The 15,931-nt window shown below is 30.6% G+C and overlaps 1 protein-coding gene and 1 pseudogene across 1 annotated transcript; one reads left to right on the forward strand and one right to left on the reverse strand.

The window, feature by feature from the left end:
- On the reverse strand, nt 1-7,839 carry LOC136970290 (cytochrome P450 4c3-like). The gene is given in 12 exon segments (XM_067264707.1): nt 1-198; nt 322-388; nt 391-500; nt 568-634; nt 703-876; nt 1,994-2,182; nt 2,324-2,450; nt 2,525-2,594; nt 2,668-2,858; nt 7,123-7,208; nt 7,282-7,394; nt 7,469-7,839. Coding segments are annotated over 12 exon segments (1,536 nt in total). The 5' UTR covers nt 7,653-7,839; the 3' UTR covers nt 1-40.
- Nucleotides 7,840-10,331: 2,492 nt separating this feature from the next.
- On the forward strand, nt 10,332-13,880 carry LOC136970255 (cytochrome P450 4V2-like; annotated as a pseudogene).
- The last annotated feature ends 2,051 nt before the right edge of the window (nt 13,881-15,931 follow it).

Consider the following 15,931-nt stretch of genomic DNA (forward strand, 5'->3'; position numbering starts at 1 on the left):
TAACTCAATACTTAGAAAAACTAAAAAATAAAGTAACGTTTTATCTCCTTTCAAATTTTAGATGTATACCATTTACAGATCTGAGTACCAATTGGCCACATTCGATCATTTTATCAGGTTTCTCTTTAGCGTATATCCGGAAATGACGTAATACGTTAGCTATCACCACTTTCTCTTCCATTAAGGCAAATTTTTGTCCTGAAAATTTTATTCATAAATATATTATTTAACAACAGATGGCATTATATTACATAACGCGTCATCAAAGTTACGTAAGAGCATAATCGCGCCATCTATCTTTAAAATTGGATACTATCTTACCAATACAATTTCTAGGTCCTGCCGAAAACGGAATATATACAAAGGGGTTCTTTCTACCCAGTTCTCGGGATAAAATCTCTCTGGATTAAACATTTCTGGATCTGAGTAGAATTCAGGATCTCGATGTATGGTATGTATGATTATAGGTATCAATGCATTTTTGGGTATAGTTATGCTACCTAAATTTTAAAATAATGAATATAAATATCTAAATATGGCTTAAAAGCATAGTTATAAAGCAATTACCAATTTTAAATTCTTCAGAATGGCAACGAGAAATGAAAGGAACTGGAGGATAAAGTCTTAATGTTTCCTGATGATGCGACCATATTTGTAAATTTAAATTTCTAATTTAGGATTTTTAGATTATATGTAATTTACCTTAATAACGCATTCCATATATTTCATATCTCTCAAATCATCGCAAGTAATTGGTCTTTCCCTGTTATCTCCAAAAATCCTGTACAGCTCTTCACAGGCTTTCTCTTGAATATCGGGATATAAACCGAGATTATACAATGCCCAACTTATTCCTATTGCCGTTGTGTCGTGACCCTAAAGAACGAAAGAGGAATAAAGTTGCATGTGTTAATTAATTAATTATTTTTAAATATTTTCATTTAGAAACTGTAAAATTAAATGTAAGAAGTTCTTGAAAATTAAAAAATTTAGAAAAGAAAACTTTATTTCTGAAGTTTTGAATATAATTTACCGATAATTAACAGCATTATTGAAAGAACTTATTGTATTTTTATATATGACAAGTTGCCAATTCTTCTGTTTCAATATGATATCTTCCAGCTTCTTGATTGATTGATAAATTAACAAGAGACATTGGTATATTACGGTGCTGAATCTGGCCACAGTTTCTCCATAATTAGTGGGGCAGACACGTAATGAAAAGATCATCACAGGTATGTGAGATAGAAATTGTACTTGATCCTTACTAATCCTGATAAAATAAAGCGGTTTGAATCGGATTCAAATTTGCACTACTCTTCAGAATCGATATCTTACACAAAATCAGCTGGACGACTTTAGTTAGGTCTTTTCATTTTTGACTTATTCTGTCTTGTGGGCACAACAGAAACGTTTAATCATACAAATAATGAGTTTGTCCAAGTCCACGATCGGGGTGACCAAGTGGCAAGAGATGGGGTCCGATATATCCTCGACAGATCACACATCAAAACTTCCTGAGATTCGTTGGCTAAAACTCTATTCCAGATCCACAAAGACGTCAGATTGACTGATTTTAAACCCTTCCTGCTATCAACTTTAATTAATTATAATTTGATCTTTCCGGAATTAGATAAAATCTGAATTAGAATCTATAACTCATCTCCATACAACATTACATTGTTTCTTCTCTTTCAAAAAGTTTCAAAGAGAAGAAGAACTCGGATGCGTCTAGGTGATAAGAAGCTGCTAAGTAAGCGAGTCAATGACATTATCAGTTTCATAAGAAACAGGATTTTCCATTGACTTACTTACCTAGCTTCACATTCAAGTGAACCCACAAGAACGCCACGAGAAAACCTCTCCCTCTATATATATTGCGTTTATTACCTTCCTTAATCTTACAATCCTACGTTTATTTATACTTACATATTTAATTATTATAATAAAATTTATTGATAGGTATAAATTCATATTAAAAAATGGTATCCACCTCAAACATGAAGGTATCCACTTCTTCTCTGATATCCTCTTCGGTAATGTCTCCATGGACTAAATGACGATGAAGTAAAAGATCTAAAAATGGCTTTTTCTCTTTCTTCTGAAAGAAGACATCATCTTTGTTCTCGACTTTTAATTCTTGTAAAATTTTAAAAAATTCTCTTTTTCTCTCTAATATTACCTTGAAATTTTAGATAATTTTTGAATTAATTGTTTACTTTTCTTACGAAAAATTATTTTATTAGCTTCCCACTCTTATAAATTATAAAGGAAACAACTTATTAATTTCCAGCCAGTAGTTACAAAAATAGATTTAACTAACCTGTCTAGTGAAATTATGTATGATGTTTACATATCTCTTGAATTTTTTTCCAGCTGATGTCAAGTAGTAAATGAAATCGAATTGATACCACGGATACATTATTCTTTCTGTAACCAAACTCTCCATTCTAATAATATATATATAACGTTTTAATTTATAGTAAATTAATTTTCTTTTTATTGATTTTATAAGAAAACTCACTTCCCCACTGCTTGAACGTATTCGGAACTTTCGTTTTCTTGTGATCTCAACTTTACTCCCATTGCTGTCTCTACAATGAGATATTTGCCATAGTAAATTTTACGAAATATTATCGTTTTTAGCATAAAATTTATAATATTTACCTCCAATTATGTCTAATGTACAGAGAGACATCAGAGGCACAATATCGATCCAAGAATTGGGTTCTAATTTATTTAATTTTTGTACAAGAACAAATGAATGTTCGTTAAAGATGGGTTGAAAGGTTTCTAATATGTTAAAATGAAATGCTGGAGTTAAAAGTTTTCGTCTTTGTTTCCATTTTTCCTTGGTACTACAATAACAAAAAGTAATTTGTAAAAAATCTCATGTTAAGTTATAGAAGAGGAGAGCACAGTAAAATGACTAACAGAAGAAAAGATAGAAAATTTGGAATAAGCCAACGTAACACATGGTTGATCTGCGAAAGAGTTAGGGTGCATCCCTGGAGGACTGACATGTGAAGAAACCTCGGAAAAATTCTACATAGACTGTTTGTTAGTTAGGTGTGGACTAATGTTTAGTGGTTTAATCTAACCCACTTGGCGGCCTGGACAGACGCAGAGAATTCACCCATCAAAAGAAAGTTCAAAAATATTTCAAGCAATTTAAAATTTTCCATTATTTTTCGCTTGAACGAATTGGTTAAGAATAAGTTAAGAGAAACTTAGTTGTGTCCGTATTATCCACAAGTTTCCAGTGAGAGTTCAGGTATTTTTCCGTACTTTAGCACCACCGTCGTGCAACCATTAAGATACTGCAACAACAATAGAACTTCAAAATCATAGAATTGAGAATATAATTGATTTTAAAATTACTAATAGAAATTCGTCCATAACCCTCACTTTGTTAGTAATTGTAAGGGTTTATATATTTCAAATTATAGAGTATTTTCAATCGTTTTTACAGAAGTTAAATTTTTTTCTAGCGCAAAGAAGAAAGGCGTGCTACATGCATGGTGAGGACATCTTTTAAAACGAATAAAATTTAAACTAAAATTAGAAAAACCTAAATCCTATGCTTTATTTCTTTCTTTGAAGAAAATAATTAGCAAAATTGGCTTCTGTAAGTTTATTAATATTCCACTGTTGTCTATCAGGAAATATTTATATCTCCATTTAAATCATAAAGTAGTGTAGTCCAAAATATTTACACAATATCATAGAAGCCTAATGAAAAATTTTCAGATTTTTGCGTAGTTTCTTCTACAAAGTTGTATTTTCTAATTTATTTTTAAATGAGCAGTCTACTATTTAGTACTTATAAAATCGTGAAATAATGATATGAGAGAATGGAATATCTAGCTGTATTTGAATATCTTATTAAAAATAAGGCTTATGATTATAAGCCTTATTTTTAATAAGATATTCAAATGTTTAATGATAGGAGTCTTGACTCATAATTATTTTTCAAGTGGTAAAATGGTTAAAATTTTAATTAATAAATTGTCACAAAACATTTTTGTCCTTAAGACAATTGTAGAGTAATCACAAACTCTATCTGCAAGTAATCATTCTGTATAGACTTGTGTGTCTAATGATGGAAAAGTTTTTTATCTAGCTGGATGTACAGTACATGCATATCTCTTAAATTTTCATAATGATTTAACTGGAATGGTTTAATACACGGACAATCTCAATGCATCAAGTTTTTGTGCACATCACATACAACTTCAAACCAATTATAAAGTACTCTCTGGCTATTATGGCAACCAACCACTACACGATATCTTCCGAAACTAGTTTTATAAGGCATATCGCCAATGAATAACTAAAAATTGCTGACTTACACTAACAACTAGTAGTATGTTAATGGCTGCCAAGCAGTGGCGTAGCGTGGGTGTCAACCGCCCGGGGCGGAGGAAAATTTCGCCGCCCCTTAAAATTTCGCCCCCCTTAAATAAAATACGGGGAATCTCTACAAGTCAGTACAGACGGTGTTGTCAGTCGCTACAACGAGCAAGATGTCATTATTATACATTCATTTAAAGAAAGGGGATTCCCCATTTTCGTCACAGAATAAGTAATGAAAAATTCCGTGCTCATTTCAATCGGTCCGAATCGTAGGTGCGTCAAAAATATGAAATGAAATGGTTCAAATTTTTAAAAGATATCATTATTATTTATTGTGAAAAAATGCCGCTCCCAAAAAGTGCCGCCCGGGGCGGGCCGCCCCTGCCGCCCCCACTACGCTACGCCACTGCTGCCAAGACATACGCCTTAGTGTCGCAGAACTCAAAAACACGTTCTGAAAACTTGTGGATTATCATCTAGAAAGAAAAATGATACCTTTATCATCAATATCTTTAGGATTCACATATCTACCCAAGAAGAATGATCATTAGAAATGAATTAGACACGAATCTGTCTAATTAATTTCTAATGATAACGTAAGAAAATGAATGTACAGTACTTAAGAAAAGAAAGAAATGAAGCACTAATCTTTACAGTTAACAATAATAACTTTAACTTACTGTAATAGCTGTGGCCAAATAAATAAAACCACTGAACATTGGTACTTAGTTGCGGATTCGCGCCTCAGCATGGGAAGTCTTCCTGGAAGATCTCCCGTTGGTGAGGCGCGAAGCAGCCGTGTAGAAAACCCGGAAGCTACATGGAGTCTTCTGGGTTTTCTTCTCGTGTGTAACATCTAAGTAGGGACCAGTTTCCCGAAAAAAGTTCTCTCTGGAGGCATTCCCTTGACAGATCGCTCACGTGTTGCATTGCCTTATTCATCCAGCCATATATAATACAGTGGAACCTCGCTTAACGAGCACTTCACATAACGAGCAAAATAAATTGTGAAAAATAATTTGCTTAACGAGAGAATTTTCGCATAACGAGTGGCCAGGAGAGAGGAAGTTCCGGATTGTGCGCATGCTCCATCTAGCACTCGTTCAGCTAGAATCTTAGTGTCACTTGTGATCACATATTACATATAAACATCAACAACCGTAGCCAGTTATATAATAAACACGCCAAACGATATGCCAAATTCTTGGGTTACGCAAAGGCTATAATTTCATATTAGAAATTAATTAATTTGACTAGAGGTAGGCAGTTATGCTGCCATCTTGTATTAAATTTAATGACCGATTCCAAATTAAATTCCAAAAATGTCTAAATTAAAAATTTATTATTTATAATTATTAAATTTAATGAAAGATAAAAGCATAACTGCCTTCCTCTAGTCAAATTAATTAATTTCTAATATATACATAATAATTCATATATACATAATTCTAATGTATACATGTACCATGGGCATATGTTATTTTATTTTATTTTGTTTTCTATGTTATTTATATTATTTTTTGTTTTGCGTAGTTTAGTTTAGCAACGCACGTGAGTTCTATTTATTTCAATTTGAACTGCTTATTCGACATAGTATTCGAATGTTGTAACCTGAAGATGGCTCATGGAATGAGCTGAAAACGTTTGTTTATCATTAAATTTAAAGGTTCTCAGCATTAAGGTGTTGTTTGTATTACAGTATAATTTCTAATATTTAATTATAGCCTTTGCGTAACACAAGAATTTGGCATATCGGTTGGTGTGTTTACTATCTGATTTTTTTAGTTTTCTGCAAATAGAATTCGCATTTCAGATTGGTTCATTCCGCGCTAGAAGAAAAGATGATGATTCACGCTCCTTAACAATGTTTATTGTATAATTTTCTTTGAATAAACATTATACATAAAATATTTGAGTATATTGTTCGGCGTGGAACGCATTATCGTATTTTACATTAATTCCTATGGAAAAAATTGTTTCGCTTAACGAGTGTTTCGCATTACGAGTAATACTCTGGATCGAATTAAGCGAGGTTCCACTAGTTTGATACACAAAATTTTTGTTTTATGTACGCTAAATTCACATTTTTGTATATTTTCAGCCGACAAACGAAAGTTGCTAATTAATTGATTGACACTTCCTGCCAACTATTTATTCTTTCATAAAATTTCTTTTACTTAATACAGAATGTTCGAAATTAAAATATACATTTCAAGAAGATACGACTCCGGAACTCTGCAGAATAACGTCATATTCCACAAGGATGGTGGAATTTTTTTTGAAATTAAAAAATTAGTTACAAAAAAATGTCTGCTAGAACGGTAAATAGCGCTCAAGACCGAAGTGGCTAACTCAAAATGTCTCAAAAACTTACGATATCAACGCTATACACAACAGCAAGTTCGATATGATGTCCTCCGTTGTCATCCATACAAAAATTCTGAATGTTTATGCAAATTTCCTATGACAGCATCGAAAGAAGCTGTTGTAAAAGCAGGAAACTAAATTTTTGAGACATTTTGATATTCATAGGGTGTCGCCGCACCATTTGCCACCCCAGTGTGCATTTTTGTAACTAAATTTTCTTTTGTATCAAGTAAAATTTTATTACGAAACTCTCCTTGTAAAATACGAAAATTGAAATCATATGATGATATAATAATCTTGCAAATAGACAAAATTTTATCACTGAGATAATTTAATAGCGCTATCAGGCAAATAGAATAAAACTAAATTAAGAAATAATTAAAAAGTTAAACATTTTACCTGGTTAGAAGGCCAGTTCCAATCCAAGGATGCATCATACGATACATTGGTGATTTATTGAGCACATCGTTGTTACTTAAAATTGCCTAGATATTATAAATAATAGGCCTATATTTTTAATCATATATTTACAAATCTATGTCAGGAATACATACTTACTTTTATATATTCGGTTTTATAAATATGAACAATAAACAACTTTGATAAGATGGCAGCGAAGATCCTCTCTTTCTCAAACAACTTATTCAGACCACGTACCACATTAAACATAGCTTCAATAGATTTAATTTTAGAACAAATACTAGAAACTAACTAATATTAATATTAACTAACTAATTAAACTTACCAACTTGATCGTAAACTCCTCGATTTCTAAACAAGAATCTCCAGAAGTTATACCAAATTGGAGGAAATAAAAACACATGTAGACCCTCTTTCTTTAATATTTTCAGTCGTTTCGTCCATCGAATATGTGAAATTATTGCTGCTAAAGCAATAACTAGTATCACAGTCAAGAGTACATACGCCATTTTGTATTCTCACTGATATCAGAATGTTATCTGTGTTTAGATTTAAACTATACTTATAAATGTAGATGGCTGATAATATTTTAAATTTATCATAAAAATATATAATTCAGAAATGTATTATTAAATTTAGTTAATATACTCGTGAAAACGATTTACGCTATTTTTCTTAAATTTAAATATGTGTTAAGTAGAGAACATTCACTAAAACAAAGCTATGCTCTGAAGATGAAATTAATGTATTCTTTTTGATTTGTATAAAGGTAATAAATATATTAAATTTATTATTGGCTGAAAATTATAAAACGATTGTCTTATTGGACTTTATAGGATGATTCATTTAGTAGAGGTACTTTGAATGACGTAGTAAGCTATAACACGTCGTGATGTTCAAATTCTTTCATAATGACGCGGTAAGATGGCGGCGAGGATCACTTCTTCTGTACTAACAAGTGCAAGGATCATTTCTTTCTTTCCGACTTCTCCTCAATTCTCTCAAGATACGAAAAAATCGCACGATCTCCTAATAAATACAAAACTCTTTTATATTTGCGAATTACTAACAAATGGCATTTTAACCACGTGAATTGCAAATTCTCCGTGGGATTCTGCATCATTTTGTGGCTGCTGAATCCAATTAATAAAGTTGGATCCACAGTAATTTTATTAATTTTAAATATGAAACGAATTATCTAAATAATTAAATTTAGCAACTAATATAGCTGCCCTTGTTGTAAACAGTTGTGAAATTGATATTTCGTTACATTTGTTGCAACATGTAATGTAAGTAGGAGATTACTTTTTATAATAATAACTAAACTTTATTAAATTTAATATTAATAAATTATTATCTTTATTTCGATTTTATCGTTAAACTAACTTTTAAAATGAGCTGATAGTTTTACTCTCATACACATTATTTCACTATCTCTCTATAGTAAAGCTCTGCAATACGTTTAATGTTCAAGCGCCAACTTTGACCCTTAATATCTCTAGTACCAATGAACCGATTTGCTTGAAATTTAAAACACTTAGTGCTCATGATGAGTACTATTGTGGTCTTAAATTTTAAGTAAATTCGTTAGGTCGTTTTGGACTACGCGATCAGATTTTCGTCGCTAGATTTACAACGACACCAAGTAATTGAACAATTTACAAATAGTCTGCATATGTTTAACACCTCGTTCGAGAGCTGGATGCCTCATCTTTGCCCTTTTCAAGGTTTTATTTATAAATGCTGACTATTTAGAAAATGACCTATTATTTATAGATCGTTTTTTAAAATTTTAACATATTGGTCAATCAGCTATTACGTCTCATAACGTACTGCATGCAATGGCGTGATGTCATGTGAAATAGAATTATCGTAAAACGATTCTATTATAAAGTTATTAAATTTTCAAAGATTTAAACTAATTCAGAAAAACTTCCCTTCATATTGATCAGCCCTCAAATGAATAAAGTCAAAAATAAATCTCAAAATGTCCTTCCGTGAATAACGGAAAAAATTTAGATGTGTATTTAAATTACTTATTTGCTAAGTATAGTAATTTTAATGTTAAGAAACTGTTATGTTATCTATTACATGTTTTATAGACTTTATATATTACATAAATTTAAAATTTATAATAGTTTTATATTATTTTCTAAAATATAGCAAGATTACCAGCAATTTAAGTTTAGTATCTCGTAAACAAGGATCTCTCCTAACTGATATAGTAAAGAATACAAAATGGCGTATATGCTGATTATTTTGATACTAGTTATTGCTTTAGCAGCAATAATTTTACATGTTCGATGGACGAAACGACTGAAAATATTAAAGAAAGAGGGTCTACATGTGTTTTTATTTCCTCCAATTTGGTATAACTTCTGGAGATTCTTGTTTAGAAATCGAGGAGTTTACGATCAAGTTGGCAAGTTTAATTAGTTAGTTAATATTAATATTAGTTAGTTTCTAGTATTTGTTCTAAAATTAAATCTATTGAAGCTATGTTTAATGTGGTACGTGGTCTGAATAAGTTGTTTGAGAAAGAGAGGATCTTCGCTGCCATCTTATCAAAGTTGTTTATTGTTCATATTTATAAAACCGAATATATAAAAGTAAGTATGTATTCCTGACATAGATTTGTAAATATATGATTAAAAATATAGGCCTATTATTTATAATATCTAGGCAATTTTAAGTAACAACGATGTGCTCAATAAATCACCAATGTATCGTATGATGCATCCTTGGATTGGAACTGGCCTTCTAACCAGGTAAAATGTTTAACTTTTTAATTATTTCTTAATTTAGTTTTATTCTATTTGCCTGATAGCGCTATTAAATTATCTCAGTAATAAAATTTTGTCTGCTTGCAAGGTTATATTCATTTCTTCACTTTTTTTGTATGCAGACTGGAGAAGTAAATCTTGAAGATATCATCCACTTTTTTCTTTGTGGATGATGGTACTGGTAATGCAACAAACAAGGCATTGAAATATTTCTGTTTCTATCGTTCCATATCAATCCTTTTCCCCTCTACAACGAAAGATTTCAAATATTAAATTGCTTCAAATATTCTTGAACTTTTTCTTAGTCTTGATGAATGCCTTCTCCCTATCTTTTCTTCATTTCTCTCCTTTTCTTTTACATAGCGCGGAATTTTTATAAATTAATCTTTTTTATAATTACATGTATTAGTGCGAAGGAAAAAATGGAAACAAAGACGAAAACTTTTAACTCCAGCATTTCATTTTAACATCTTAGAAACCTTTCAACCCATCTTCAACGAACATTCATTTGTTCTTGTACAAAAATTAAATAAATTAGAACCCAATTCTTGGATCGATATTGTGCCTCTGATGTCTCTCTGTACATTAGACATAATTGGAAGTAGATATTATAAATTTTATGCTAAAAACTATAACATTTCGTAAAATTTACTATGACAAATATCTCATTGTAGAGACAGCAATGGGAGTAAAATTGAGATCACAAGAAAACGAAAGTTCTGAATACGTTCAAGCAGTGGGAAAGTGAGTTTTCTTATATAAAAAACAATAAAAAATTAATTTAATATAAATTAAAACGTTAATATATTATTAGAATGGAGAGTTTGATTATGGAAAGAACAATGTATCCGTGGTATCAATTCGATTTTATTTACTACTTTTACATCAGTAGGAAAAGAATTCAAGAGATGTGTGAACATCATACATAATTTCACTAAGCAGGTCGGTAAAATTGTGTGTAAGAAGTTTATGTTTCTTAATTCTAAAATTATCTGAAAAATTTAAAGTGATTTTGGAGAGGAAAAATGAATTTTTTAAAATTTCACAAGAATTAAAAGTCGAGAACAAAGATGATGTCTTCTTTCAGAAGGAGAAAAAGCCATTTTTAGATCTTTTACTTCATCGTCATTTAATCCATGGAGACATTGCCGAAGAGGCTATCAGAGAAGAAGTGGATACTTTCATGTTCGAGGTATTCAATTTGTTAATGTGAATACATATCAATACAATTTCAATACATACATACTTATCAATAAATTTTATTTTAGTAATTAAATATTTAAGTATATGTCAAAATAGGATTATAAGATAAATGGGATAAGGAATACAACATGTGAGCATTCAACAGTCAATTTAATATGAATATATTATTGATTATGACTATCTCTGTAGTTTCTTTTTCACTAGCCGATGAGGTTAGGACGTCAACCTAATCCTTTGGGTACCCGAAATCCAAACACACACCAGTAATCTTTTGTTTTGGGTAGTCTGTCTGGGTCCCATTCTTTACCACTCGGCCACTCTATTGAGCCTGATCGAACCCACAATAAACTTTAAAAAAATTTCTTTCGGTATGGAAAAAGTCCAAATAAAAATAAATTATTTATTCAAGATAAAAGAATTTATAGGAAAGAAAAAGCGTCAGACAAAGGAATCATATACTTAGGCCTACAAAGGAATTTTATTTACAAAGCTTCTGATTTTCCCTTTGTTAATTTCTAAATGATAATATTTAGAGATTATTTATTAATTCGGTTTTATTTTAATTCGCTGCCCTGTGGGCACTTAGAAGGTGTTTTGTAGTAAGTCCATTATGGGTTAGATCAAACCCACGTTACAACAGCCGAGTGTGAGGGACAGACCATTTCCCGAAAAATTTCCGTGTCTTTTCGACCTATCTGGATACGGTCTCGGGTCACCAAAGCGGTAGACTATCACCTCAACCCCTCGGCCATTCGACTATATTAATTCAGGTTGTCCTTTCACATTATTACAAAATGCTTACAACTAAATACTCATTTACAATCAAGATACGAAAATTAAATCTTGTCAATATTGATTCTACTTTTTTCTTTAGGGTCATGATACTACAGCTACAGGAATAAGTTGGACACTTTATAACCTCGGTTTATATCCCGATACAAAACAGAAGGCCTGTGAAGAATTACGTAGGATTTTTGGATATGACAAAGAAAGGCCGATTAATTGTAATGATCTGAGAGAAATGAAATATATGGAATGTGTTATAAAGGTAAACTATATATAATTTTAAAATTCCTAAATTGAAAATTTTTATTTATAAGCATATTTTCCTTCATTAGGAATCGTTAAGAATTTATCTTCCAGCTCCTCTCATAGCTCGTTCCCATCCCGATGAATTTAAAATTGGTAATTATATTTACTATTGTGCTCTTAAACTATATAATTACAGACCTAACTTTATTATTTTAAAATTTAGGTGACGTAACTACACCCAAAAATTCACTTTTAACAATAGATATATATATTCCATACATCGGGATCCTGAATTCTATCCAGATCCTGAAACATTTAATCCTGACCGATTTTATCCCGAGAACAATAGTAAAAGGAATCTTTTCACATATACAGTAGAGCGTCGATAAGTGGAACGTCGGTAAGTGGAATGGCCGGAAAGTGGAACGATTTTCAGTCGGACTGTGTCGTGCTGAATCGAATGTTTTTGATACTAAATTTACTTCTAAAGTATAATTTTCATGTTTTTTATATTCTTTAATATATTTATTTTTTGTACAAAATGCAGAAATAATTTTTAACGATACGATAGCCTCGATGATTATTATAAAAATTTTCGTTAGGCTTAAAATCGACGAAAATTCAACACGAAGCGACACGCAACGAAGAAAAATTTAATAGGAAGCGATACGCAACGGAGAAAAATTTGAACATCGGACAGGTTAATGTATTTTTTCGTACAAAGTCGGAAACTGGAACAAATCATTAACTGGAAGGACCCCAGTCCCCAATTGGTTTCACTTATCGACGCTCTACTGTATTCCGTTTTCGGCAGGTTCTAGAAATTGTATAGGTAAGATAGTATTTTATTATATTTCATGGTATATGGGTGTACTCAAAAATGCCAAATTTTGGATAACCAATTCCGGACACTTTAGTCATTATGGCACAAAGACAATAAATGATCTTCAGAAAAGGAATGTCTTTTGAAGATTTAACTCTATTCAAAAGTTAGTGTTTATTATGCATTTGCAATTGTTATTTGCAATTTGTAATATGCAAACTTTAAAAATCCCGCCCGGACTCGTGTTTGGGGTGCCAAAAAGTTGGCACAGCCGAGAAAAAGACATTTAGTAATCAAGCTTTATGGTGCAATTTTAGTATATATTTTCTAACGCTATCTGGCAATTTAAACAATACATATGTGTCTTGAAATTAGTGACGCTAGATTACACTACTTTTCATTATCCTATCGTTAGAAATTATATTAATGTCTTTAAAAAGTTCAGGACAGAGATTTGCCCTAATAGAAGAGAAAGTGGTGATAGCTAACATATTACGTAACTTCCGGGTCTACGCCAAAGAGAAACCTGATAAAATGATCGAATGTCGCCAATTGGTACTCAGATCCATAAATGTTATACATTTAAGATTTGAAAAAAGATAAAAGGTAATTTACTTCTTATTTCTGTAAATATTTAATTAGTTTTTCTGTATAAAAGTATCCAAAAATTAATTCTTTAACATTATTTTTAATGTCTATCTTACAGAGCTTGGAAATAAATACATTCAATGCCAGAAAAGGGAAAAGAAAAGAATGCTAAAAAGGACCCTTTTACAGCCCACAGAGAAAAGAATTTTAAAAAAAACCAACAAAAAGTTATCTCTGCTAAAATTAAAATTTGAAGATCAAGCTCGATAATAATAATAATAATAATTCAAATACTTAATTTATAGAATATCGGATTATTTTTAGGCTAATGTTAAATCACTGTATCTTGATAAGTTGGCATAAAGATAAATACTTAGTCTAAAGTCTTGTAATAACATTAATAATTAGAAATTACATTAATTCAATTAAATAATTTAAAAATTTGGAAAATAAATATCGATCCTAAATAGCACACGAACCGGTCTCTTCTGCACTTTTATATTTTCAATGTTTAGTGTTTAAATATATTGTTTCCAGAATATTATATTAATTTTCATGATACTTTATGTAATCATGGCTGAAATGTGTGTAACTCGGATAGATCCTCCATGTATTAATCAATGAAAAATGTAAAACAACAGTTTTCAGTACTCTGATTTTGACAACAGATGGCGCTAAGTGTTAATAACACTTAGCGCCATCTGTAATACTACAACATCCCGAAGTAAAAATCACGTTAATAGTAGAGAAAATAACGATATTTTACGTCACTTCACATTGACATTAATTAAATTTCTTACATAATGATCAAACGTAGCTAATTAGCATTTTAATTAGTTAATGATATAAATATTTAAATTAAGAAAAAATATAACAAAAATAATTATTTCGTGTTATTAAAATTACGAAAAAAAGATTAATTAATTTTAAAAATTAATTAACGCGTCTAAAAACTTTAATTTTTCAGTATTATTTATATATTTTTTAAATCATGTACTGTACTCAAGTGTCGACATCTATCGCGAAAAAATGCAAATGATGATGTTATTTTATAACAGATACAGATGCATGAGTTGGCTCAATAGTCAGTTAACCAAGTAAATCGTTATAATTTGGTTTATTAAGCGTTCGTTTGAAAATTAACTTGTAAGTAATAATACATTTGAATAGAGCAATTTAGTTTTTATAATAATTACGTATTAAAATTACGTAATTTTACGTATTTACGTAATAATTAAATTAGATCATATAAAACTATTCAATCGAAATTAGTCACGCTAAGTTGTGTAAAAATTGCTAATTTCTTGTATTTCCCCAACTTAAAAAATAGTTTATTTAATAGAACTGACATTTCCTAATTGTTTATTTAGGTTTAAAAATCTGTTAATTTCATTATAACGTAATGTCATTGTTCCGCCACGTATCTGTTGCAATTATTCAAATATTTTGTTACGTAATAGTTAAAAGTTTAAATTAATTCTTTATTTAATTCTTACGTCATAAACTAAGAAATTGATTAATTATTCAAATATTTTGGCATTGTTACGTAATAATTGAAACTTTTAAATAATACTTTATTTAATTGTCACGACATAACTAAAAATTAATTAATTATAGAATCAAACTAAAATGTAGCATTCAAAGCTATATTTTTAAGCTATAAATAAAATTAAACGTTTTAATTGAAAGATAATTTATAAATCACTTTTTCCAGACAGAGGATTACGATCTTCTGTACAATATTCTTCAATAATATAGCTCTAAAGGGAATGACACTAAATGAAAAAAAGGTCAGGTTGCACTGCTCTAGACCGTAATCACGTTTCATAAAACTAAATTATAACGAACAATTTATGCGGTACTTATAATCACGCGATTCTACTTAACGATCATAAGATTTGGCACTTAAATTACGATCATCAGACAGGCGACGATACTGATTAAACTCTATTCAGTGGTGGTAACCACGAAACAGGAAACGTCTGGATTTTATTAATAATCGCGTGACGTAATAACGGTGAAAACGATAGAACTAAATTTAACGATTATCTCGATTGCCATCACATCCATTTATTTGAAACGATTAACCACCGAAGCCATACAAACCACACCAATGCAACCAGGAGGAAAAAATAAAGGAAAAAAAAAGAAAAATTGTCATCAACGTTCTTTCACTCGACAGTACAACCTCGACAATATTGGTGACAGAAGCGCACAGACGGTTGACATTAATCAACTTTATCCTCGGGGATAAGAATTGTCTTCTTTAAGTGACAATTTTCGACTGTAGTTGGGTATTTATCCAGTGACAGGCAGGTAATTACTGATACAAGTTTCAAGTTCTCGAAAGATTTTGAGG

Source organism: Centruroides vittatus, unplaced genomic scaffold (assembly GCF_030686945.1).
Source record: "Centruroides vittatus isolate TY-2023 unplaced genomic scaffold, ASM3068694v2 contig_19, whole genome shotgun sequence".
NCBI classification, from domain to species: domain Eukaryota; kingdom Metazoa; phylum Arthropoda; class Arachnida; order Scorpiones; family Buthidae; genus Centruroides; species Centruroides vittatus.